We start from the raw sequence: 27987 nt of genomic DNA, 5'->3' as shown, positions 1-27987 counted from the left end.
GCGAGAAGGCTAGAATTCTTCTGTGACCTTGTGTCTCACTGTGTATTGTACTGTTATGGTAACACATTGCTCGAGACATAATATTGATATCTTTTTGAACATTCTATCAGGACGTGACCTGCTCAAGGTCTGACTACAGGCTCAGTTTTGATTTATTCTCATGTAAGCATTTGCAACGATTAATATCCCTTGAGATCACACCTCAGCCCGGTAGATGGCGGTAATACACATCGATTGTTAACCGCAAATAAATCGACAGAAGCAGTAGGGGGCAGTAATGCTTTCAAAAACTAAACTACTAAATTCAAGAAGAAGAGTTGCAATTTTGCTGAATAGCCACGTAAGCTTTCTGATTTAAACATAAAACCTTTTTTTTAAACAGAATCATAAAAGCATAATTAAGTCTAGTCAAGGTAAAAAAAAAAAGATTTTTATGTCTGTATCTGAGATGGTTAACTACGTTCAGCTTTCAAGCCAGCTTTAAACAACGTTATCCTAATGTTTCCTTAGCTGAGCTAGTGGTTGACTTCCAAATACCTTTATACTTATTGTCTAAGTGCACTACATAGGGTATGATTTCGGAGTATATGTGTTGTATGTAGTGCATTATTTAGCCAATAGCACTCCATTTTGTATCCAGTTACAGTCCATTAACTGACTATTAGCACTATTAGTTAAACTATAGTTAATTTATTTTAAATTCTAATATATTTGAGTTTTGCCTGATAGGTTCAGTGGATTGCTAGCAGTTATTAGCATAATTATTCTAGGGGTTGTTTTACAATCAGGGTACAAATTTTGTGTCACAGGGGTCCAAAATTCAAATTGATTCAAACTGGTTCTTGTACCAGTTTTTAAGTGAAGGACAAGTTAAAGAACAGATTTCAGGTAATTTTTTGACATGTGTGTCTGGTAGTTTTGTGTAATCTGCTATAAGATGGGAGAAACAAATGAAGTGATTCTCGAGAGGACTTTTTTTTTTGACAATTCAGAATCCACTACTTCCATAGTGCTTTTAAATATAAGGCTGTAAGCTTTGTGTTAGTTGTCTCTAATATTTATGTCCCAATATCTTGACCACATTTTAGGATGAAAATAATAATTTTAGATATTTTATATTGAAAAATTAGCTGCCTCAGAGAGGACATTTTTTTTGACACAATTACATACTAATTTGATCAAAATAGTCTGAAAACTTACTGGCATTCAACATTAAAACTTAACTATGTTTCCAATGATATGGAACCAAATATTTGTTTTATGGTATAAAGAATGATTTAAGTGCATCCCTTTTGGAGCTACCTGTGGTCAAAAAAGCACTTTTTCTAAATGACATGAGTAATTTTGCTAAATATGACACATATTGCCATACATTCACCAAAAATAACGTTATCACCAAATATTTTTTTTGCATGGTAAATAGAGCTATCACAGGGCTACAATAAACAACCAAGTTTATTTAGTCAAGCCTTTTGATATTGAAGATAATAAGTGTTAAATGTGATTTTTAGCTTGCGTACCCTGATTGTAAAACAACCCGTAGCTAATTTAGTAGTATAGCGTTGTCCTTGTCTGCTGATTTTTCTGAGAGAAAACATTAGTGAAGTTTGTTAGTTTAGTATCTTTATACCATGTATTTTCCGCATTATTACAAAATGAAATGGTATGAAAAAATTATTGAATCCTTATAAAACGCGAAAACAGATTAATTCAATAGAGATGATACACGAAACATAATGCTTCTTATTATACAGACACGAGTGTTTTACTGGGAATTTTCATATGAACTACTCTGGGAACTGAGGAACATCTTTTTCATATCTTCACTAGTGAGGCTATTGATGACATCATTTCCGATGTTTTCTCGCCCTCAAAATTAAAGGAGAACTGAAAGCAAATTTTTAAAATCAAAATTCGATTTATCCATCCACACGTCCATTATCTATTGCAGGGTACCCGCGGAGTCTTAAAAGTATTAAAAAAGTATTGAATTTCATTTTCCAGAATTAAGGCCTTAAAAGTATTAAATTTCATCTTGAAAGTCTTAATTTTTTCCACGGAGGTCTTAATTTTCCAAAGAAAGTCTAACATCGTTGCGTAACCTAGATTAAATTCTCTGTGATGAAAATGAAGCAAAATCTAAAATGTTTTGCGCTGCCCTGGCATTCACACGCAAACAGCGGGAAATTCACGTCGCGCCGTAAAGGGTTCACACGAAACGAGAGCAGCAGGCGCATAGAGCAGAGAGGGTGAGGGGGAGAGAGCATGGGGAAGTGCAGATTCAACCCGAAGTGGCCGCTCGACCCTAAGGCCCCGGTCACACCGCCCGAACTTTGCTGGAGCATTCCTTGAACGGTGGGGGGGGCAAATTTCGACAACGCTCGTCACCGCGCACAAAATGGGGGGAAAAAAATCGAAAACACGGGCGTTGCTTTAGCGTTGGTTTAGCGGTAGCGAGCGTTGGTATAGCGGCGTTCTGCGCATGCGGGCTTTGGCTCGGCGGGGGTATAAAGTTGGTTTAGCACCAATCATAGCAAGTCTCTCAGCATCCATGGTGATACAGTTTTACTGTAACTTTGAGCAAATTCGATATAGATGAGGTCTGAACTCAACGGCAGCTCGATTCCAAATGAGCTCCTGGTCCATTTCTCCCGTATTTATAGCCAAATTCTGGTCCCGCTCCGACACCTCTATACCAACGCCAAACCAAAGTTCATCGCCGCCATGGATAGCTGCTTCAACGCCCGACACCGTTCCAGCAACCCCGTGTCCGCTCGTAAAACGCTTACAACTGCTCCACCGAAGTTTGTGCAACATTTAATCGCCGCCCGGGCAACGCTGGCGAAGCAGCGGTGGTCCAGCGTTCAAGATTTCTGCGTTGGCCTAGCGGACCCAAGCGTCCACGAACTTGCGTCTAGCGGTGCCAAACTTTGACTGGGCATTGGTGGAGCGGGGGTGAACTTTGCCGGGGCGGAAAATTGCCCCCTCCTCACCGCTCGCAATATTTTGTGCAGCTCAAAACTTTCGGAGCGGTAGGAGGGCCCCTCAAGAAACATCAGCGGTGGCCGAGCGTATACGGCGTTGCTTTAACGGGGGCCAACTTTTGTTAAACGGTGGTGAACGGTTACGAGCGGTGATGAATTTTTTTCACCGCTCCAGGAATGCTCCAGCAAAGTTCGGGCGGTGTGACCGGGGCCTAAATACGCCTGGGTTAAGGGGGTTCCAAATAATGACCGTGAGGCATTATGCACTGTAACGGCCAAAGTAGAATTCATATAGATGTGAATTACAATTTATGTTACATGGTATATATAATTTCATTTGAGTATGTAATTTCATATAAGTAGTTTATTTCATGATTAAGATGATAATATGTGGCAAGGTTAAAAGAATCAGAATTCGTATGTTAAGAATTAGAACAAGAATTAGAACTGTCTCACACTTCTCAAGAATTAGAATTAGAATTCATTCAGCTATATAAGAACGGTCTCGCGCTTCTCAGGGTAGATCTCGAGAAGCCGTGGAAGTGAACAGTTTTTCTTACCTGACCCTCTGACTCTCTGACTCTCTGATATTGACTCACCGACTGTCTGTATCTTAGAACCTTTGTAATAGTTAAACGAGGATTAAAGTTCAACTTTCAGGACGTTTCAAGTGGATTTATTACAAGGCACACGGACACAGAGTGGAAACAGTTACTTTGAGACAGAGACTTCGTCAGCGTAAGCTATAGCACTTTTCTCAAGGTCTCACTACGAACGAGCCTCTACAATAGTAAGAAAAACTCGCTTGACATCGGATTACAAAACGCTGGAGAGGTTCGCTGAAACTGGAAAGAAGATTCATCGAGGGATTTACCGAGGGACTTCTGAACTAGCGCGATCGCGCGCTACACTCGTGGCTGGTGATTGACAAGTGGACGTGGCTGCAACGTGACTGTCGCAAGTGGAATCGGAACAAAAAAACCGGACCGACGTTCAAAGCAACCATGACGGATGAAGAAGAAAAGCCGGTAAGCCTTCCGAGGGAAAAACGTCAGCGTAAACCAACACAACGGTCATTGGAAAATAGTCTGCAGACAAGAATTGACTCCAGAAGAGCAAAGCTAAAGAAACTGACTGAGAGAAAAAATGAATTGCGTGAGTTAATGTATGATGATGCAAACGTGGAAAATATAAAAAAGAAAGTGTTAACCGAGTATGAAGAGCTGATAGGAGAATTCAGTAAGATAAATGCTGATGTCAAAGACCTGTACAGTCAACTTGGATACATAGAGAATATGAATGCAGATCAAAGTGAGTGGTTTCAGCCAAGATATGATAAGCAATGCAATTTTGCGCAAGAGGTTCGATCATGGATACAGAATGCAACGCATCACATAGAAGAGTCTGAAAGAGTGAACAATGAGGTAAATCCTGAAGATAGCGTTTCAGTCGCATCCAGAAAGAGTAAAAAAGCCAAGTCTGTCTCTTCTGCTTCTGTAGTATCATCAATTCGCGTTGAGCGCGTAAAAGTTGAAATGGAGAAAGCCGCTTTGTTAACCAAGACAGCTGCATTGAAACAGAAAAGGGCTTTGGAGGAGCATGAGCTACGGCTCAAGGAGCAGGAGCTACAGCTCAAAGCAAAAAAAGAAGAGTTGGAGGTACAAGAAAAGCTTGCTGCATCAGATGCAAGATTAGCAGTGTTAAGAAAATATGAAGACTCAGATGTGTCAAGCGGCTCTAAAGGCAGTAGAGTGGATTCACTGACGGCTACTCGGAGACAACATGTCAGCCACAATAGGAGCAGTGGGGCTAGTAATGTATCTCAGCGTAGCCATAGTAGTGGAATAGCTGCCGATGCAACGCCTGTTGTGCGACAAGAACCTGTTACTTCAAAGGGCAATTCTGCAAACACAGATAACCTGGCTTCTGTCATGCAACGCCAAAATGAGATAACAGAGTCTAATAAAGCAGCAAAAGCTATCTACATTGCCATCGCCGAATATTCCAGTTTTTAAAGGAGATCCAATGGAATACCATCTATTCATGAGAGCTTTCAAGCATTGCATAGAAAACAAGACTGAAAACAGCAAAGATCGGCTTTATTATTTGGAACAGCACACAACTGGTCAGCCTAATGACTTAGTGCGCAGCTGTTTTCATATGGACCCTGAACGGGGCTACCCTGAAGCCAAGAAATTATTAAAGGAGCGCTTTGGTGACAAATATAAGATCTCGATGGCATACCTGGACAAGGCTTTAAATTGGCCTACTATCAAGTCGGACGACGCTAAGGCACTTGAAGCATATGCTCTGTTTCTGATCAACTGTAATAATGCAATGTCGGATCTAGAGTACTTGGATGAGATGGAGAATGCCGCGAACATGCGCACAGTTATCTCCAAGCTCCCATACAGGCTGAGGGAGAAATTCAGGAGTGTCGCCATTGACATTCAGAAGAAAGATCGGCGAACGAAGTTCCAAGACGTGGTGTCATTTGTAACCAAACAGGCTGAAATGGCAGCACACCCTGTGTTTGGTGAAATCTCAGGTCAAACAAAGCGCCAACCTGAAAAACCAGCTGGCAAGAAAACCATCATAACGCTAGCCACTGAAGCTAAAGAGCAGAGGGTAGTGAAAGATGTTGCTGGTGCCGAGAACAAGAAAGCTAAAGAGAAGAAACCAAACATGAACATGGCTTTCGTGAAACCGTGCATCTTCTGTCAGGGAGAGCATACCATGGAACAGTGCAAGAAACTTCAAAAAAAAGCTGCACAAAGAAAAATTGGAATTCCTTAGGAGTAAAGGACTCTGCTACAGCTGTCTTATAGGAGGACACATGAGCAGTGCCTGTGAAGAAAAGAAGAGCTGTGAGATGTGTTCAGCTAAACACCCTACACTGTTACACATAAAGCAGAAACCTAAAGACATAACAAAAGAAGACACTTCAAGGGAGGAACCAAAAAAGGAGTCTTTACAGGAAGAACAAACTGTGGTCAGTGGATTCGTGGATGCAGGGGAAACTTGCTCTCAGATGGGGGCCGGGGGTGCAGGAACCGTCCTCGCCATTGTTCCGGTGAGAGAGAAGGCAAAGAAAGGCAACAAGGTGCTGACCTGTTATGCGTTCCTGGATCCAGGGAGCAACGCCTCCTTTTGCACTAACAAGCTAGCCAACAACCTTAACCTGCAAGGAAAAAATGTGAACATCCTACTTACCACTATGGGAGACCAAAAGACCGTCTCGTGCAAGGTGTTGCCAGACCTAGAAGTCAGCAGTCTGGAGGGGGATGACTTTGTCGGGCTCACTGGTGTGTTTACACAAAGGGCCATACCTGCTAGTCAGGAGAATATCCCAACCCAAGAGGACGTGGATAGGTGGCCACACTTACGAGGTGTACGAATTCCATTGATCAAGGCGGATATCGATCTTCTAATTGGGACTGATGTCGCAAAAGCTTTAGAGCCAAAAGAGGTAATCTGCAGCGTGAAAGATGGGCCGTATGCAGTACGTACAGTCTTGGGATGGACAGTGAACGGGCCGCTGCGTGAGAACATCGGAAGCTGGTCAAAGGACGGATACCCACAGATCCAAATGAATCGGATATCGGTGGCTCGACTTGAAGAATTGTGGACCCAGCAATTCAAATATGATTTTCCCGAGAATGCTCAAGGAGAGCAGCTTGAGATGTCAAAGGAAGATCAACTGTTTATGGACAGAGTCACCACATCCACAAAACTGGTTGACGGTCACTACTCTATCGGATTGCCATTGAAGAACAAAGATGTGAAAATGCCTAACAATAGAACAATGATGGAGCAACAAGCGCTCAACATGAAAAAGAAGCTTCAGAGAAACCAGACGTTCCGAGAAGAATACGTCAGCTTCATGAACCAGGTCATAGCCAAGGGATACGCCATCAAGGTCCCAGACGAAGAGCTTAACAGGAGTGATGGAAAGGTGTGGTTTATTCCACATCATGCTGTCTACCACCCCAAGAAGCATAAACTTCGAGTGGTATTCGACTGCGGCGCTTCATATCAGGGAACCACACTTAATGAGCAACTACTGCAAGGGCCTGACATGACAAGCAGTCTGGTTGGAGTCTTAACACGATTTCGTCAGGAGCCAATCGCAGTTATGGCAGATGTGGAGGCCATGTTCCACCAGGTCAAGGTCCCATCTGAAGACGCAGACCTTCTCAGGTTTTTATGGTGGCCTGACGGGGATATCTCAAAGGAGCTGCAGGAGTACAGAATGGAGGTACACTTGTTCGGAGCCACCTCTTCACCCAGCTGTGCGAACTATGCGCTGAGAAGATGTGCCGAGGACAACAGGAGTACTTTTGATGTGGCAGCTGTGGAGACAGTGTTGAACAATTTTTACGTCGACGATTGTCTAAAATCAGTTAACTCAGAACAGGAAGCGATCAAGCTACTCCACGACTTGACGGCCATTTGTCAAACAGGAGGCTTTAGACTGACAAAATGGACGACCAACAGTCGAAACGTGCTGTTAACCATTCCGCTTGAGGACCGAGCAACAGAAGTCAAAGATCTTGATCTCGACCAGGACTCACTCGCCATCAAGAGAGCCTTGGGAGTACAATGGTGCATCCGGTCAGATCATTTCAAGTTTCAGGTGAACATCGAGCAGAAGCCTTTTACCAGGAGAGGAATCCTGTCTACAATGAGCTCTGTCTATGATCCACTAGGAATGTTGTCACCAGTCATACTACCTGCTAGAAACATCTTGCAAGAATTGTGTAGACTAAGAACAGCCTGGGATGACACTGTGCCAGAACACCTTGCACAACAATGGACCAAGTGGACTGAAGAACTCCAACAGCTCACTGACTTTCGAGTAACACGATGCTTTAAGCCACCTGAATTTGGCAAAACTGCGCAAGCTCAACTGCATCATTTTTGTGACGCATGTGAAATAGGCTATGGTACTGTCACGTACTTAGTCCAGAAGAATATCAGCAACCAAGTACACTGTTCATTCGTCTTGGGGAAGGCGAGGGTCGCCCCTCTGAAACCAACTACCATCCCGCGGTTGGAGCTGATGGCGGCTGCCTTAGCTGTGAAGGTGGATGTCATGCTGAAGAAAGAGCTTCAGTTGCCGCTATCAGATTCCAAGTTTTGGACAGACAGTACTGCCGTACTCAAGTACATAGCCAACGAGAACATCAGATTTAAAACATTTGTGGCAAACAGGATAGCCACAATTCTGCAAGCATCAAAAGTGCATCAATGGAGCTATGTCAACACTCAGTTGAATCCTGCCGATTACGCCTCGAGGGGTCAAAGGGTGAACGCCTTCATGAGGAATGACATCTGGATTGCTGGTCCCAGCTTCCTCAGTAAACCAGAAAGGGAGTGGCCAGACGAACCCAATCACCTGGAAGAGCTCACGGCTGAGGACCCTGAGGTGAAGAAAGGCGTACTGGTTAACACTACCACAGTAGAAAGCACTGATGCAATGCAGCAGCTAATCCAATACTACTCTTCATGGATACGTCTCAAGAAGGCTGTGGCGTGGTTCACGCAACTCAAGCGAACCCTGGTGAACCTGTCTAGGAAGAGAAAAGAGTTGAAAGGATTGTGCAGGGATGAACAACAGCTGAACAAAGAGATGTTGAGCTACAAAAAGGGTCTCAAACATACTCACCTGACTGTGGATGACCTGCAAAAAGCAGAGATCGCTATTATTAGCCATTGTCAAAACGATAACTTCCAAGAGGAGATATCTGCTCTTCGGAGAAAGGACTCCATTAAGAAGAGTAGTCGAATCTTCAGACTCAATCCGCAACTGGAAGAGGGAATCCTTCGCGTTGGAGGGAGGCTCAGTCGAGCATCCATGCCAGCAGAAGCCAAGCATCCGATGATCATCCCTAAGAACCATCACGTGGCGGACTTGATTCTCCAGGATGCGCACGAGTGTTTAGGACACAGTGGACGTAATCATGTCTTGTCTCACACACACCAAAGGTACTGGATCATTGACGCTCCCTCATCAATCAGAAGAATGCTGTCTCTGTGTATTACCTGTCGAAAACAACATGGTGTATCAGGCACACAAATGATGGCAGACCTACCAAGAAACAGAGTTCTACCAAATGAACCACCCTTTACCAGAACTGGTGTGGATCTATTCGGGCCATTCAGCGTCAAGCGGGGAAGAGTGTCTGTAAAAAGATATGGGGTGATATTCACCTGCCTTGCATGTCGTGCGGTCCACATAGAAATGGCAACATCATTGGAAACCGACTCCTTTATTCAAGCTCTGCGGCGCTTCATTGCGAGAAGGGGTCAAGTGAAGGAAATGAGATCCGACAAAGGGACCAACTTCGTTGGAGCCGACCATGAGCTGAGAAAGGCAATAAAGGCGTGGAATACTTCACAAATCGAGAACAGCTTGCTCCAACGTGACATCACTTGGTTATTCAATCCACCATCGGGATCCCACCATGGAGGGGTGTGGGAAAGAATCATCCGCTCCATCAGGAAGATCATGGATGTCACTTTGAGAGAACAAAGCTTGGACGAGGAAGGTCTTCAAACGTTCTTCTGTGAATGTGAAGCCATCTTGAATAGTAGGCCTATCACTACGCCTTCTAATGACATTAATGACTTGGAAGCCCTTACCCCGCAGCACTTACTCTTGCTCAAGACTAACCCCAACCTACCACCGGGTGTCTTTGATAAGGATGATACTTACGCACGCAAGAGATGGAGGCAAGTCCAATACATGAGTGATCTGTTCTGGAAACGCTGGACCAAAGAATATCTGCCTCAACTCCAGAAAAGACAGAAATGGAACAATCCAGCGCGCAACTTCATCCCGGGAGATATAGTCTTGATCGTCGACAAATCAGCCCCTAGAGGATCATGGCTAATGGGAAGAATCGTGAAGACTGTGGAGGACGAACATGGAGTCGTCCGCAAGGTTCGAGTCAAGACGAAGATGAATGAACTTGAGTGGCCGATCACCAAACTCTGCCTGCTTCAAGAAGCAGAATGAAAAGGACTGTTAAGTACATTCAATGTTGTAATTGTTTCTAGGATAGAAAGCAATTAGGGGCCGGGTATGTAACGGCCAAAGTAGAATTCATATAGATGTGAATTACAATTTATGTTACATGGTATATATAATTTCATTTGAGTGTGTAATTTCATATAAGTAGTTTATTTCATGATTAAGATGATGAATAATATGTGGCAAGGTTAAAAGAATCAGAATTCGTATGTTAAGAATTAGAACAAGAATTAGAACTGTCTCACACTTCTCAAGAATTAGAATTAGAATTCATTCAGCTATATAAGAACGGTCTCGCGCTTCTCAGGGTAGATCTCGAGAAGCCGTGGAAGCGAACAGTTTTTCTTACCTGACCCTCTGACTCTCTGACTCTCTGATATTGACTCACCGACTGTCTGTATCTTAGAACCTTTGTAATAGTTAAACGAGGATTAAAGTTCAACTTTCAGGACGTTTCAAGTGGATTTATTACAAGGCACACGGACACAGAGTGGAAACAGTTACTTTGAGACAGAGACTTCGTCAGCGTAAGCTATAGCACTTTTCTCAAGGTCTCACTACGAACGAGCCTCTACATGCACTTTGTGTAAAAAAAAAAACTTTCAACTAGGGACAATGGGGCTTACAGCTCTGGATTCTCACATGAAAAGTGGTAAAAATATTTCGTTTGCATCCACAATTCAGAAGCAGGCAGCTATACTATACTATTATAGCTATACTATTCTTTTTGTCTTTTGAATGCTTCTCTGGCGTGTGTGTGTGTGTGTGTGTATGAATGAGGGGTGATTGTCTGGACTTACATGGGGGCGCTCTCCTCTGCATGGTGTCCAGGGGGTGTGAGTAGAATGAATTCTGATTATTTTAATAAATGTAATTTTGTTATTTCAAACACTCGTAAATAGTAATTATTTGAGGTTTAATCTGGTGCTCAATATGATTTATTCTTCCCTAATGAGTGTGACAAAGGTATTAAATTTCACTTGAAATGGCATTAAAAAAGTCTTAAAAAGTCTTAAATTTTGGTTTAACAATCCTGGGGGTACCCTGTATTGCCGCTTAACCTGTCCTACAGGGTCGCAGACAAGCTGGAGCCTATCTCAGCTGACTATGGGCGAGAAGCAGGGTACACCCTGGACAAGTTGCCAGGTCATCGCAGGGCTGACACATAGACACAGACAACCATTCACACCTACGGTCAATTTAGAGCCACCAATTAGCATAACCTGCATGTCCTTGGGGGAAACCGGAGCACCCGGAGGAAACCTACGCAGACACAGGGAGAACATGCAAACTCCACAAAGAAAGGCCCTCGTCAGCCACTGGGCTCGAACCCAGGACCTTCTTGCTGTGAGGCGACAGCGCTAACCATTACACCACTGTGCTGCCCTTCTATTTATCTCCTTTTATTAAATATAAGAGTGCTTTTTTGACAGCTATTTTGTCAAGTTTGTTTGTATAGCGCTTTTAACAATAGACATTGTCCCAAAGCAGCTTTACAGAATGTGAATGACCAAAGACATGAGCCAGTTTTATCCCTAATCTATCCCCAATGAGCAAGCCTGTGGCGATGGTGGCAAGGAAAAACTCCCTCAGACAACATGAGGAAGAAACCTCGAGAGGAACCAGACTCAAAAGGGAACCCATCCTCATTTGGGTAACAACAGACAACATGACTATAACATTAACAGTTTGAACATGAAGTCAGTTTCGTTGATGTTATAACTCTTCATTGATGGAAACTTGAGTGCACAACTGTTCATGACAACTGCAGTCCTAAAGTTAGCAAGTCAACTGTAGTCCTCAGCCATAAAAGCATTACTGTAAGTGTCCAGAGCGTTGTCCAAGTGTGACTTTCAACTGTCCCTATGGGGCCGTCCTCCACAGGAGCGATGTGATGAGACTCCAACCAGACGTAGGGCATCAGGATGGATTAGGCAGGTCCGAGGAGCAGAAGAGGTCAGAATCTCGATCTCAGGATTGACATGTAACTCAGAGGGACAGATTTGGGGGGAGAAAACACAGGTTGTTAGGTATGCCCAATGTCACCTGAATAAGTAGGTACAGCATACATTTTGCGCTGAGTACAAGCAGGGACTCCAGCAAAACTAACTATGACAGCATAACTAAAAGGAGAGAGCCAGAAGGTAACACAGGCATGAGGGAGCCCCGGGACATAAAGCAGCCAGCCACTACACTGACAACAAACTGGAGTGAGCAAGCGAGTGGGGACTGACAGCATCCATACATCCCAGTTTACCAAAACGCTGTATGTCTGAGGACCCTCCAGATCTACTCCTTTACTTCATAAACACCATTAACAAAAGGCTTGACTAAACAGATATGTTTTCAGCTTAGACTTAAATGCTGAGACTGTGATCCCCGAACACTACTTGGAAGGCTGTTCCATAACTGTTGGGCTTTGTAAGAAAAGGCTCTGCCCCTTGATGTAGCCTTCACTATACGAGGTACCAGCAGATAGCCTGCACCTTTTGATCTAAGTAGGCGTGGTGGGTCATAAAGGACCAGAAGTTCGCTCAGGTACTGTGGTGCGAGACCATTCAGTGCTTTAAGGGTCAATAGTAGTACTTTATAATCAATACGAAATTTGATTGGGAGCCAATGCAGTGTGGATAAGACGGGGTGATGTGGTCATGTTTTCTAGTTCTAGTAAGGACTCTTGCTGCTGCATTTTGAACTAACTGGAGCTTGTTTATGCACTTATTGGAACGTCCAGACAGTAAGGCATTACAATAATCCAACCTGGAGGTAACGAAAGCATGAACTAGTATTTCTGCGTCGTGTAGTGACATTAAATTTCTTATCAATATTTCTGAGATGAAAGAAAGCTATCCAGGTAATGTTAACGATGTGAGTTTCGAATGAAAGACTGGGGTCAATAATCACTCCAAGGTCTTTTACTGCTGCACGTGAAGAAACAGAAAGGCCATCCAGAGTTACTGTGTAATCAGAAAACTCACTTCTAGCTGCATGTGGTCCTAGTACAAGTACTTCAGTCTTGTCAGAGTTAAGCAGAAGGAAGTTAATAAGCATCCAGTGTCTAATGTCCTTCACACATTCCTCAGTTCTATTAAGCTGGTGTCTCTCATCTGGTTTTGCAGAAATATACAACTGTGTGTCATCAACATAAGTGGAAACTAATACAATGTTTATCACTAAAGTAAATATATGTGTTGGGAAAGTCAGACTACTATTTATTTGGGTTTAATGGCAGATTAGGCACCTTTTGGTGCATTACTGCCACCTACAGTATATAATCATTCAGTTTGTGGGTCCGATTCTGTTTATATTCTGGCATACGTGCCAGAAGATATTCAAAATTTAAGATGGCAGGGTGTCACATCAGCATCCATTAAATATAAAAGAGAGGGCAGTGAGAAAGTGATAACACCAGCTTTTGAATATTCATGAGTATACTTCTTTCTTCATTATAATTCTTACAACTAATTAATACATGATATACAGTTTCAGGGAACCGACTTTTCTCACTTAAAACATCTAGATGTTTACTTTTTCAATAAAGGTAATGATTCAGCCTACAATGCCCCAATCTTAGATGAATCAACATGGCTTGCTGAAATCTGTTCCTGGATTGAATATTTGTCGTCTTAACTGATGTTTGTATAGAAAAAAAGATGTCTACCTTTAGAATCTCTTTCCCACTGTTTGTCACAATTGTAAAATACCCTCTATTAGCTTACTTCTTAACTCTGTTCTGCCATAACTAACACTAATTTAGGCTTTTTTTTTTTAAGATTCTTTGGCAATCCTATCCACTACTTCACTATCCATTATGCCTTTGTGAGTTGGGATCCATAAAAAATTAACCTTAGATCCTAAGCATTTGAGATGATACAAATTTAAAAACAGCTCAGTTATAAGCTCTGGTCTCGCATTAAATGTTTAATGCAGAACTGAAGAAGAATCTGAGCATATAAGTATATTTTAAAGACTTGTCTCCTTTGCCTGTTGAAGTACAGGGCTCGACATTAGCACTTGCCCGATGGCCCGCCGGTGTTTTTTACGTCTTTCGGGCCAGTTCGGGCCACTAAATTTGGCCAAACAGTGGCCCGGGTCGGGCCAGTACGTTTTCGATACAAATTAAATTTTATTACTCATATTTTACCCAGAATTGTGAAGAAATTGTTCGTAAAATGCACCTTTTCGATACGAGGTCTGCCGTCTTTGTTTACGTCACGCTCCGCTCCGCGGCAGGAGTGTGTCGTCTTCGTGCATCGTCGGAGATGTTCGGCGCTGTTCGGAAGCGTCATTTTGGTCGAGCGCCAGATTGAGGAGAGAAGGGCTGAGTTTACCAAAGTCTCAGATGACCATCGGAACACACTTAGTGACACCATGGCAGCAGGATGTGCACGCATTCAGGGCTCGACATTAACGGTTGTCTGCGTGTCTGGGACAAGTGATACTTCATGTCGGACAAATTCAGCGTCTCCGTTACTTGTCCGATCGGACAAGTGCCAAAATACGCTGATATTCGGGTTACCAAATTTATCAGTTTATTCGCATGATTTCTGAAGCATCTCACTCGACATATTGTTTTGATGAATCGCCGGATGTTTCTATTCGGAAAGAGCGATGTGCGCATGTGCAATATTCCACTTGCGAAACTGGCCAATACCGCTTCGTGTATTTGAGCTGAAAAGTAAACGGTCGTTTATGATTGGTTTTAATCGTGTCATACACGTGGATTTGTTGACATTTCTGTTGGCGGGATCATTATTCAACTGTATATTTACGTTGAGTATGTGGTAATTTCCAAATCTTTGAATTGTTGTTGGTGGTGTTCATTATACAGCCGAGCGTGTGTGGCGGGGTGTGCTGGCGGGGAATTTGCGCCTGCATGCATGTGGATTGACAGGGAGTGGGGAAAGTTATCTAGGAAATACCAAGCTGTCAAATGGCTGCTAATTAGGTTACCGGCTGTATTAATTAACTAATTAGTAATGGGAGTTTAGGAATTTGAAACAGGGCTCTATAATTTAGATATAAATTATGGATTATTTGAAATTTTTTTTTTTTTTACCATTAAATACCATACAGGAGCCACACTGAATAATTAGACAACAATTAATCGGTGGAGGATATATTCAAAATTAATAATTTAAAAATGAAAATATATATTTTTATTTTCTGGTTTTCAGTTTCTCAAAATAAATTAATGATTGATGGAGTCCAATTGATGGAGCAGAACTCAAGGGTTGATAGATGAAGATGAATAGAAACTTTATTTGTATCCATTCATCTGTGAGTCAATAGAGGTGTGGAGGTTTTCATAACGAGATATATTATCTTGTCATTTGATAACTAGATTTCAGTGTATAATGATCAGTGATTTACAGTATTAATCAGTCAATTTTGTTATCAGTTGTTTTTATTTGTAGCATTGTTGTTATTTGTTTCTCTTGTCCAAACTAGTGATCTCATCAAGTCATAAATTTTATGATAATGTTACTTTTTGTCTCATCTCATTATCTCTAGCCGCTTTATCCTGTTCTACAGGGTCTCAGGCAAGCTGGAGCCTATCCCAGCTGACTACGGGCGAAAGGCGGGGTACACCCTGGACAAGTCGCCAGGTCATCACAGGGCTGACACATAGACACAGACAACCATTCACACTCACATTCACACCTACGGTCAATTTAGAGTCACCAGTTAACCTAACCTGCATGTCTTTGGACTGTGGGGGAAACCGGAGCACCCGGAGGAAACCCACGCGGACACGGGGAGAACATGCAAACTCCACACAGAAAGGCCCTCGCCGGCCACGGGGCTCGAACCCGGACCTTCTTGCTGTGAGGCAACCGCGCTAACCACTACACCACCGTGCCGCCCCGTTACTTTTTGTGATATTTGTTACTGAACTGCAGAGTACTGATCTGAACTGCAGAGTACTGATCTGTGTATATATAATGGTTAGTGTTTCTGGATCTCATAGTATAGTTATTTTGTTCTTAATTTTATGTTCATAATTTCTATTCTATTGGGATATATTGCTTCTGAACTTCATAATTGGTGAATTATGGTATCAATCAGTCTGTTTTACTATATTTTTGAACTTTTGCCTCAGTATATCAAGTATTGATTACTTTTGATTCATAGATATTAGACCATTATTAAAAAATGTTCTGTTTCCGGTCCACCAGCCGGGTGAGTGCCGTTTGTGCGGGTGAAATATTTTTTTTTTAACGCTGTTTTTTTTTTGAGATTTTTTTCGGGTTCGTAAATCTAAAATCGAACTTGACGTTTACGCATTCCCAGGGCTTTCCACTAAGGCTCATACTAGCCAGCCATGATAAATAAGTAGCCAGCCGGGGAGGAGTAAACACAAAATAAACTCCTGTGCACGCAGTTCCCAGGATTAAATGTATTTTCCACAGACCATTTATTTATTCACTTTACTCAAATACAAAGTAAAATGGCAGTAAATCTTCTTTCTTTTCTTGCGTATTGCATCATGAAGCGTTCCTGGCTTGTAAATCTCTTATTTTCGGTGCATGACACATTCACGCAGCTGAGCATGCTATGAATTAACAACGACAACGGTCTGCAGTGGGGCTACACAATTACACACTCAGCGAACATTTCTCCATTTGTGTATGAAAATACACTCCAACCACTCAGTTTGGTTTCATTTACAACCAGCGGTGTCTTTTGATGCCAGCACGTAATTGAACGAGAGAAGACTGGTTTACCGGAGACAAAATAAGTGTTATCTCTGCTTCTGTTCCCTCCGATGTCGCCTCCAACACACTACTGCCTCCGCCGAGTGCACGCACGCACACCGCATGTTGGGGCGTGGATTACTCTCCCCTGATCAACGGTTCAGTTTGACATTATTGTCAGTCCGTTAGATAAACATTTAATTTTATTAAAATCGAAAATTAATATTTAGAGCCTGTGGGCTACAAAAATAAGTCATTAAAGTAGCCGGCTGGACTTAATTGTGTGGCCGGCAGCCGGCGCTTGTGGAAAGCCCTGTCGAATCAGCTCTGCGCATGCGCCGTGCGGCACAAAAAAATGGCAGCCACCATGAAGGAAGGAGATCCAGAGTTTTCAAACATTTTCTTAAGTGTGAAATCACAAAATGGTATTCTAGTGAACAACAAAATAGTAAAGATTCAGAAAAACAAATCATTCAGTGATCATTTTAATAGTGTAATTTCATCCGAACTAGGCCTAACGGTCGATTTAGAACTACAAAAAGTCCGTGTGTCGGACATTTTAAGTACCTTTGTAAAAGTTTTGCAAATGTTGCAGTCAGCATTTAAAATGCTAACTTAAAGTTTTTGTACAAGTTTCAGTTGATTTAACTGTCATATTTTATTAAATGTGTCTGCTTTTGTAATAAAAAAGTCCTGAAAGAAAAAGCAAACACAGCATTGTGATTTCTTATCCATCCATATATAATTAAAAAATAATAATAAAAAAAATCCCTCCCTCCTGACTGAAAATTTTTTTGCTCACCCGGTGGACAGGAAACGAATTTTTTTTTTTAAAGGATGGCCTTATGCATATGTTGTGAATTCAGAAACAAATGCTATAAAGATTGGGTTACAAATAGTTTGTGGGTTTTTTTTCTCAAATATTTCTTCAGACAAGTCAACTTCACATTCGGACAAGTAAATTTCCTTTCAACTTGCCCGACAGGACAAGCGTTTCAAAAGTTAACGTAGAGCCCTGGTATTTTAGATGAGAGTGTGGAAGAGGAAAGCTATTGCACTAAACCAGTGGTTCTCAACCGGGGGGGCGCGCCCCCCTGGTGGGGCGCGGAGGTACTCCAGGGGGGTCGCGAGTAGGCTTCATGTATGGAGGAAAAAAAAATCTGGGGCTAACAGGCTATAGTAGCTAAGCAGATGCAACACATTTACCCATGTCAAAATGCAGGACATTGGACTATTACATACAGATCAATACTATTATAAAATCTATCAACAATCTATCATAAAATCTTGTGTGTGTGGCCGCATCAGTCGGGGGAACTGTGATATGTTCCCAAGCCTTGCAGACTTTATCAGTAATGCAGGCACTTCCCACGATTTCTCATCTGTCTTTCAAGCAGCGTCAGAGCACCTGTCGGTAATGAGAAAACAGTTTGCGGCATACTTCACAGAGGATTATCGCTCTTTTGCGTGGGTTCGAGATCCATTTGTGTGTACTGCTGACGGACTTCCAGTTGACATGCAGGAACAGCTTATTGAGCTGAAGAGTGACAGTAGACTTAAGGCAGTCTTCACCTCATGCCCTCTTTCAACATTCTGGGCAGCATTGATGCAGGAGTATCCGCAACTGTGTGACGTAGCCTTGAAACTGCTCATCCCATTCGCATCGACCTACTTGTGTGAGGCAGGATTTTCAAAAATGACTGCGCTCAAAACGAAATATCGCAATCGTGCGCAAATTGAGGATGACTTGAGACTGTGCTTGTCAAACATTTCGCCAAGAATCGAGGATCTTTGTAAGGCAAAGCAGGCTCAGGTCTCGCATTAACGCAAATGCAGATCACAAAGGCACAGTAAAAAGTAAAACCTAAATTCACGCCTGGTCCCAATTCCCAATGATATCAATAGCCAGCTAATGATAAGCCTAATAAAATACCTAATAAAAACACTAATAATAATAATAATAATAATGATGCCTATTAATAATAATAGCATAATAATAATAATAATAATAATATCAACAACCAACAAGAGCAATAATAATAATAATAATAATAGGCCTAATAATAATAATAATGCCTGAAAGAACATAAGTCTTGTACTACTGCCAACAGCTTAGTAATGATAATAGGCCATAATAATAATAATAATTATAATAATTATAATTATAATAATGCCCGAAAGCAGATTAGAAATGTGGTGCTACTGCCAATTATAACAATAGCCTAATAATGATAATAGGCCTATGTATTTCTATGGAATGGATAATGCTACTACTGCTGCTACTACTACTACTACTACTACTACTAATAATAATAATAATAACAATCTAGCCCAGGGCTGGCTATCTATCTATCTATCTATCTATCTATCTATCTATCTATCTATCTATCTATCGGTCGATATAAGGTGCTGTAGGTCGGGTGGCGTCACTGCGGGTGAGTGTGTTTGGGGGGGGGGGGGCGAGAAGAGGGGCCCCCAACTGCAATGAACCAGCTTTGGTGGGGCCCAGGTTGCAAAAGGTTGAGAACCCCTGCACTAAACTATAAACCTTAAATTGACTTTATTGCTATTTCAGTGCAGTGCACATTTTCAGAAGCAAAAACATTTTATATATTTATTTCAATTTGATTTGACTGTTTTTGAGTCCATTGCTGGTAATTTGGACTGAGTTACTGTCTTTTGTCAGTATTGTTTTCAGGTACAAAATCAAAATACAATTTGTGATAATCTTGAGAAGGCTCTTTTTAATTTTAGGGGGCGGTCATTATTTATGGGGGAGGGGGGCTATGAATTTATGGGGGGGTCATGAAAAAGTGACACTACTTTGTACGGAGATGAGATTATTGCCTCCTACAATGATGTGGCTTGGGGATATTCTGCAAAAATTTTCAGCCTCGCTGTGCTCGGCAACAACATGTACCCCTAAAGTCTACTTTTCTAGCCAAAAATCAATGACATAGTGTATTATGAACTGTATGAAATGTGGTGGCCTGAATGCGGGTACTGCACGCATTCAGGCCACCACATTTTCCATTTGGGCCAGTAACTTTTCAATTCCACTGGCCCAATGGGCCACCAGTGGTAAATGCTGTATGTCTAGGCCTGAAGTACACATTAAATGGCTACTGTTTCTAGTGTAAACACAGAGACTATCTATTACTAAATCAAAACTCTAGCTGATAAAAAAAAAGCTAGTTCTACTGGACAGAGGATCGTTAGAGCCATCTGTATAATTCTGAAGAACAGAACTCCAAACAGATTGAAGGTGATTCATAAGAGAAGCCTGCATTTTTATCATGAATACCATTAAGTGGATTGAAATCTACATCTACAAAAAGAAGGAGCCATTCAGGAACTGAAGCCCAGCTTGAGCAGGGATAGTATCGAGTAACTTAAACTCTTTAGCCTGTTTTAAACATTGCACTCCTTTAGGTTCTGTTTTCTATTGAATTCATAGCATTCAGACATTAGTACTGGTGGCACAAACACTGGTTCCCTGTTCCAAAAGTTTAATGAAAGCTAAATACGTCCCACTCTTCGAGGGCCCCCCATTTCCACAAGCAAAGCAAGAATGGACGTAGAACTCAAAGCACCACTACAATACACTGATACCCCTTTTCCACCAAATCAGTTCCAGGGCTGGTTCGGGGCCAGTGCTGGTGCTGGTTCACAACTCGTTCAACTTCCGAGCCAGCTGAGAACCAGTTTGTTTTTCCATAGCTCGGGGTGCTAAGGGGAGCCATGTCATTACGTCGCAGTATACGTCAGTTACGTTGCTGCATTTGCATAAACCTTGGTGTGAACATCGAAGCAACAACAACAACAATAATGGATGACTTCGCATTTGTACGGCTGCTGCTTCTCGTTGCTCAAAAATGGCGACCTTTCGCGGTCTTGCTATTGTTGTTGGTCTTAACAACTCCACCCCCCCGCTAATGTAAGCGGTTCTTTCCTCTGGCCCAGCAAAGAGCTGGTGCTAGCCTGGAACCGGTTTTTCTGGCCCCAGAGCCAGTTCTTTGTCAGTGGAAACAGAAAACCCGGTTCCAAACTAAGCACTGGCCCCGAACCAGCCCTGGAACTGCTTTGGTGGAAAAGGGGCAACAGTGCATGTGCTTGTACTACATCAAGTCTTTTTTTTTTAAAGTCAAACAAAACCCCAAAAAATAAAAGCTGTGAGAGCCAACCACGGCGAGTGCCCTGATGTGCCCCGGCACATTTAAATGAAAAATAAAAATTTCTAACCACAATTTGTCAATTTAAAAAGTTATGATATTGCTAAAAATAGGCTTACCTGGGTGCAGCCATTTGCGATGAAACCAGATACAGTTTGAGAGCTTAAACTGGCTGAGAGGTTTCCCAAAGGAATCCTGAGCCAGTTTGGTTATATTAACTATAGATGAATGACATTTCTTGACGCAGTGCCTTCTGAGGGATCGGGTGTCATGGGTGTTCAGCTTAGGCTTGTGCCCTTGCCTTTTATGCATCAAAATTCCCCATATTCCTTGAATCATTTAATGATATTACACACCATAGAGGGTGAAATATCAAAATCCCTTCAGATCTTTCTTTGAGGAACATTTTGTTTTTAAATGTTTCAATAACTTTTTTTCATGCATTTGTTGACAAACTGGAGATCCTCAGCCCAGCTTTGCTCCTCAAAGACTAGGCCAGTCCTGGATACTGATTTTGTATCATATCATGATTACAGTGACTTGTTGACATCACCTGTTTGATTTCACATAATTATTTAATTGTTTTACCTCATTACTAACCCTAAATTTCCCCATCCCATCTTTTTTTGGAATGTTGATGCAGGCCTGAAATGCAGGAATGGATGTATATTAACAAATGAAATGAAGTTAACCAGGAAAAAAAAAACTGAAATATCTTGAGTTCATTCTGTCTGCAATGTAATACAAGTCAATGTCAATTTTGAAATCACTGCTTTTTTTTTTTTTTTAAATATGTGTATACTGTAGGTCAAAAGTTTTGGCATCTGCTCATTCATAGGTTTTTCTTTATTTTGAATATTTTCTACATTGTAGATCAATACAGAAGACATCAAATCTATGAAATAACCCATGGAATTATTTGGTGAACAAAGGTGTGTGTTTTTTTTTTTTTTTAAACAAAAACACTCATGTTTTAAGGTTCTTTAAAGAAAATCTCATGGGATGTGGCCATACGCTACAGTCAGATCCACATAGACTGCTATTAGAGGTCCTCCATATTTCTCGATCAGTCTTTACAATAAATATTCCGTCTGATGTCGACCGATTTTGCCAGAGCCCATACTGTACTTCACTCATATGATCTTAATGTGCAATTTTAAATCAATTAATGATGATTTTTGCAAGAATCTGACTCGTGTTTGCTCCTATAGATTTTCCTGCAATAGTTTGCGTCTATGTTCTTCAGTCCCTTTTTGAACAAACAAGTGATGTTAGCATGAAGCCATGAGGTTGGGACCACAACACGTCCAAATCAGCATCAAGTCGGATGTGGGTATTCATCAGGGTTCTCAAGTTCAGGAGGTAGTGCTGGTTTTTATAGCTAAGCAAGTCTCCAATCTGTTGTTGCAACATTACATCTTCCCACGGTTCTTTCTTCTTAATCAGGTTGGTCTTTGGGCAAACTTCAACACAACTCCTTATGGTTGTGACTATCCGTTCATCCAATTTATTCACTTCATTGATTTTCTAATCCTTGAAATGCACTATCCAATTTTTCCTTCAGTCTTGTTTGGCTCTTTGGGCTGTCCCGTAGGGCCTGGACATCAGGTGTTGGTTTTACTTCACCTGTAGGTGCCCTATTGAGTTGGTGTCGTAACTCTCACTTTGTGTTGGGAAATTTCACATTCATCATTAGCAAACGGTGCTCTGTATCAAACAAACAGGATGGTCCAATGAACACCTGGCAAGAGCGGATGAATTTGGAGGAATTTCGCATTGCCGACATCAAATTTAAAATGTATAATATATATTTTTTCAGAAAACAATTTTTTCGTTTCAACGTTTATGTTGTCTTTGTACTGTTTTCAATGAAATATAGGATTTCCATGATTTGCCAAATCACATTGTTTGTTTTTATTTACGTTTTGAGACAGTGGCCCAAACTTTCTGGAATTGTGTGAGCGTGTGTGTGCACCAAAACTTTCAAACTGTAATGCCCACTCGCACCTGATTTGTTATCCCATTGATTGAAAACACCTGACTCTAATTTCACATTCAAATTAACTGATGATCATAGTAGTTCACATAATTTTGCCACTCACAGATATGTAATATTGGATCATTTTCCTCAATAAATACATGATCGAGTATAATATTTTCACCTCATTTGTTTGTCTCATTTGTTTAATTGTCTCTCTATCTAATTTTAGGACTTGCATGATAATCTGGTTAGGTTTAGATCATGTTTATGCAGAAATGTAGAAAATGCTAAAGGTTTCACATACTTTCAAGCACCACTGTAGATAATTAGTGGTAGCATAGGGATATGAGGTGTACTGTCAGTGCCACAGACAGTATATTCTAAATAGGGAAAAATAATGAAACGTTTTAATGTTCTCTCCAATCTTTGACTAACTGATCATCAGTTTGAAGTCACTGTGTTTAATTTTCATGCAAACAAGAAGTGTTCAGATAACTCAATGCAACTATACTAACCAAGTTCTTGAAGAGAATTATGATGAAAATTAAGTCTCGCATGGTCATCTTTCTTGTGAAGTTAATTTTATATGAAATTTTATGTGAAGTTAATTTTATATGAAAAGGATACCAAGCTAATTGTTTGTCTTTTTTTCTGATCAAGGAATAAATGTCTAATTGCAAGTCATCTTCTGTTTGTAATTCTGCAAACATGCCAGGAGAACCCACTATGATGAATTCAGAAGAGATTGATCATGAGAATTCGGTACCTACAAGAAGCTCCAGTGGTCAGCCAACTTTATCTGGTATTCCCTACACTTGCAAACAAAGACAAAAAACAATTTACCACTGCTCAGAGTGTGGGAAAAGTTGTAAACATAGAAGTGCTCTCCAAATACATCAGCGCATTCACACAGGAGAGAAGCCTTATTACTGCACAGAGTGTGGAATGAGATTTACGCACGAAGCTAATTGCCGAAGACATCAGCGTATTCATTCAGGAGAAAAGCCACATCACTGCTCACAGTGTGGAAAAAGCTTTAGGAATGCAGGGAACCTCAAAACACATCAGCGCATTCACACAGGAGAGAAGCCGTATCACTGTTCAGACTGCGGAAAGAGTTTTACTGAACGTGGAAAGCTTGTAAAACACCAGTGCATCCACACAGGAGAGAAGCCATATTGCTGTTCAGACTGCGGAAAGAGTTTTACTAATCGTGGAAAGCTTGTAAAACACCAGCACATCCACACAGGAGAAAAGCCCTATTACTGCACAGAGTGTGGAATGAGTTTTGCGCAAGAGGGTAATCTCCAAAGACATCAGCGTGTTCATTCAAGAGAAAAGCCGTATCTCTGCTCACAATGTGGAAAAAGCTTTAGGGAAAGACGAACTCTCAAAATACATCAGCGCATTCACACAGGAGAGAAGCCGTATCACTGCTCACAGTGTGGAAAAAGCTTTAGGGAAAGACAAACTCTCAAAACACACCAGCGTATTCATACAGGAGAGAAGCCGTATCACTGCTCAGATTGCGGGAAGAGTTTTACTGTTAGTGGAAATCTTGTAAAACACCAGCGCATTCACACAGGAGAGAAGCCCTATTACTGTTCAGACTGCGGGAAGAGTTTTACTGACAGCGGAAAACTTGTGAAACACCAACGCATTCACACAGGAGAGAAGCCCTATTACTGCTCAGTGTGTGGAATGAGTTTTCAGCGAGACGATCATCTCCAAAGGCATTGGCGTGTTCATTCAGGAGAGAAGCCGTATCTCTGCTCACAGTGTGGAAAAAGCTTTAGGGACAAAGGAGCTCTCAAAACACACCAGCGTATTCACACAGGAGAGAAGCCGTATCACTGCTTAGATTGTGGGAAGAGTTTTACTGTTAGTGGAAATCTTGTAAAACACCAGCGCATTCACACAGGAGAGAAGCCCTATTACTGTTCAGACTGCGGGAAGAGTTTTACTGACAGCGGAAAACTTGTGAAACACCAACGCATTCACACAGGAGAGAAGCCCTATTACTGCTCAGTGTGTGGAATGAGTTTTCAGCGAGACGATCATCTCCAAAGGCATTGGCGTGTTCATTCAGGAGAAAAGCCGTATCGCTGCTCACAGTGTGGAAAAAGCTTTAGGGACAAAGGAGCTCTCAAAACACACCAGCGCATTCACACAGGAGAGAAGCCGTATCACTAGCCTGGGAAATCCCATGCTGCTTTGCACAATCGTTCCGATCTGAAAAGACAGCATGGAAACTATGGTCTAAAGGCTCGCCTGAGTTAGGGAGCCAATCAGAGAGTGGGGAGGGGTGGAAAGACGGTGACGCGTACTACTCGACAAACGGAAGCTTGTAGTTTATTTGGGACTGTTTACGGATCACATTTAACATGGCAGCGAGTGATACAAACCAAACTTTCGATCAAGCTTTGTCTTGCACAAACGGCAGTAATCGTTCGGTGCCATTGTTTTCCTATTTTTATTTTGCCTTCTCTTTCTCCTTCCTTCTCTTCTTCACCTCTTTGTCGCTCTAACTACGTCACCGGGTACAACTGCCATGATTGGCCATGGGCTACATATACGCCAAATGATAGACATTCGCAACGTCCAATAAACAGCCGTTGATAATCGTAAACCACACCTCCCCTACGAGAAATTCAATAGGCGGATTCCAGACCATATCTCACTTGTGATATGGTCTGGTGTTAACCAGACTACCGTATCACTGCTCACAGTGTGGAAAAAACTTTCGGGATGCAGGAAGCCTCAAAACACACCAGCGTATTCACACAGGAGAGAAGCCGTATCACTGCTCAGATTGCGGGAAGAGTTTTACTGTTAGTGGAAATCTTGTAAAACACCAGCGCATTCACACAGGAGAGAAGCCCTAATACTGTTCAGACTGCGGGAAGAGTTTTACCGACAGCGGAACATTTTGTGAAACACCAACGCATTCACACAGGAGAGAAGCCCTATTACTGCTCAGAGTGTGGAATGAGTTTTCAGCGAGACGATCATCTCCAAAGGCATTGGCGTGTTCATTCAGGAGAGAAGCCGTATCTCTGCTCACAGTGTGGAAAAAGCTTTAGGGACAGAGGAGCTCTCAAAACACACCAGCGCTGTTAGGGTTTATTATTATGTAAGGATAAATAATTACAATAATTACAAGAAGGCAGTAATTTATTAAAATGGTGACAAAATTAAGGATTAATTTCTGTTCAGTTAAAATGACCTTCTGTCTCGGCTGGACATTGTTTGGGAACATTTTGCTTGTTTTGATATGAAATGTGTATTGTTGATCAGAGATGTGTCTAGATGGCGACAGGGTCTGCGGTGATATCACACACAACCACAGCTGCATAGCCAACGTGTATTGGGAATTAAAAGTTAGATTTAATGCCATGATTTAAGTTAGCTTATAGCTAGGATTGTGATTTAAGATTGTTAGAGTTGACCAGTTTCTTTAATGTTGAATCCTGTTTGACCTTTCTCTGGTGAAGTAGCATTTCTTTGTTTTGCCAGTTGTTAAGTTTGTTCTTATTTTTGTTTACTACATATTGCTGAATCAAGATGTAATTTGCTGACTTAGCACAAGACACACTTCATGTGTTAAGAATTATTTTAATATTTTAGCTTTTTCATCGTTTAGCTTTTAGATTCTTTAACTTGGCATTAATTTCTGATGTATTTGACCTTCTTTGAATAGACTTTGTAGACTAGACATATTATCTGTGTTTAAAAATTCCATCACCATCTTAAGTACATATTGCCCTATGTTGTATCTGACCTGAAGGGGTGTATGTAAGCAATGACCTTTAAAATCTGTCTGTACCTTGCTATCATGTCATATGATCAGAAATATGTCATTATGTTATGATTTACACACACACTGATGGAGATTATTTGACCTGCCCCAAGATCAAGCTGCTCACTTGCACGCAAGTCAAACACACACACACACAAATAGACACAGATATCAAAATGATGTCACTTACTCACACCCTCCCATAGACACACACACACCCCTCTCTGAGGTCGCATACAAACACACACACACACATTCAACAGACACAATAGCCGTTTAGAGAGATTATAATTTGTTATAAAAGGTGTTTGTAATATTTCATCTTTGGCGAGAAAACTGTGAATAAACAGCAGTGAAACCGATCTCTAGTTCTCTGTTTTTTTGCGGTGTTCCGTCCCAGAATTCTGCAGGTGGTACGAGGGCGGGGGTCCCAAGAAGTAAGTTGACTGTTTCCGACTGGGTGAACCCTAACAATTTGGTGGCCCGTACGGGGATACTTCCAATCAGGTAACGGGTCTCTTTTAATTGATTAGTTTGATTGGTTGGACTTCCGCCTGGTTGGAGGTATCAGAAAAAAACCCAGTTGTTTATTATTTTGGTTATGTTATTGGTAATCCTCGTGTAGAGGCACGGGACGTTTTTATTTTGGTGAACCTCGTGGACTTTTGTTTACGGGATGTTTTTGTTTTGGGGATCCTCGTGGACTTTTGTTTACGGGATGTTTTTTGGTGAACCTCGTGGAAGAGCCACGGGAAGATTGGTTAAACCTCATGTAAAAGCACGGGAAGGTGATCCTCGTAATTTGTTTACGAGAAGGTGATCCTCATGAAGTGAAGGAGCTGTCACGGGAAGAGCGCGCTTTTTATGTTAAACCCATAATAATTACCCTAATTAATCTCGGGACTGATTCCTTCGTGCCACCATGGGGGGAAAATTGTATTGTATTAAGGTACCCGGACCCCGAGAAAAAACCCACGGGATTGGATGAATTGCTGTGGTTCAGCATTCTGCACAAATTCTAGACAATTTGGCTGGCTCAGTTTTGATTTATCCTCATTCAGGTATTTGCAATCTCTGGGAGCTGTGTAATGTATCTTTAATTGTTATAGCATTTATATAAGGCATTACTGGATATGCACAAAATAATGAAACAACAAATCAGTACTCTGGACATGAACAGTGTGTTCTTGGTGTGCATAAATGTCAAACCTTTGGTCAATCAAACCTGTATAACCAACTTCCAAAATCCTTATTTCCTTTATAAAATCCTTATAAGATGCAAATTAAAATGATTTACCTAAAATTTGAATGATTATT

The 27987-nt window shown here is 41.5% G+C and overlaps 1 protein-coding gene across 1 annotated transcript; it reads left to right on the top strand.

The window, feature by feature from the left end:
- Positions 1-297: 297 nt before the first annotated feature.
- LOC132885410 (zinc finger protein 501-like) lies at positions 298-25567 on the top strand. Its single transcript, XM_060920062.1, has 2 exons — positions 298-340; positions 23532-25567. The coding sequence occupies exon 2, from the start codon at positions 23538-23540 to the stop codon at positions 25062-25064; it is 1527 nt and encodes a 508-aa protein (XP_060776045.1). The 5' UTR covers positions 298-340; positions 23532-23537; the 3' UTR covers positions 25065-25567.
- The last annotated feature ends 2420 nt before the right edge of the window (positions 25568-27987 follow it).

Source organism: Neoarius graeffei, chromosome 4 (genome assembly GCF_027579695.1).
Source record: "Neoarius graeffei isolate fNeoGra1 chromosome 4, fNeoGra1.pri, whole genome shotgun sequence".
Taxonomy (NCBI): Eukaryota; Metazoa; Chordata; class Actinopteri; order Siluriformes; family Ariidae; genus Neoarius; species Neoarius graeffei.
Note: the sequence above shows the minus strand (reverse complement) of the source record. Positions and strands in the feature narration are given on the sequence as shown.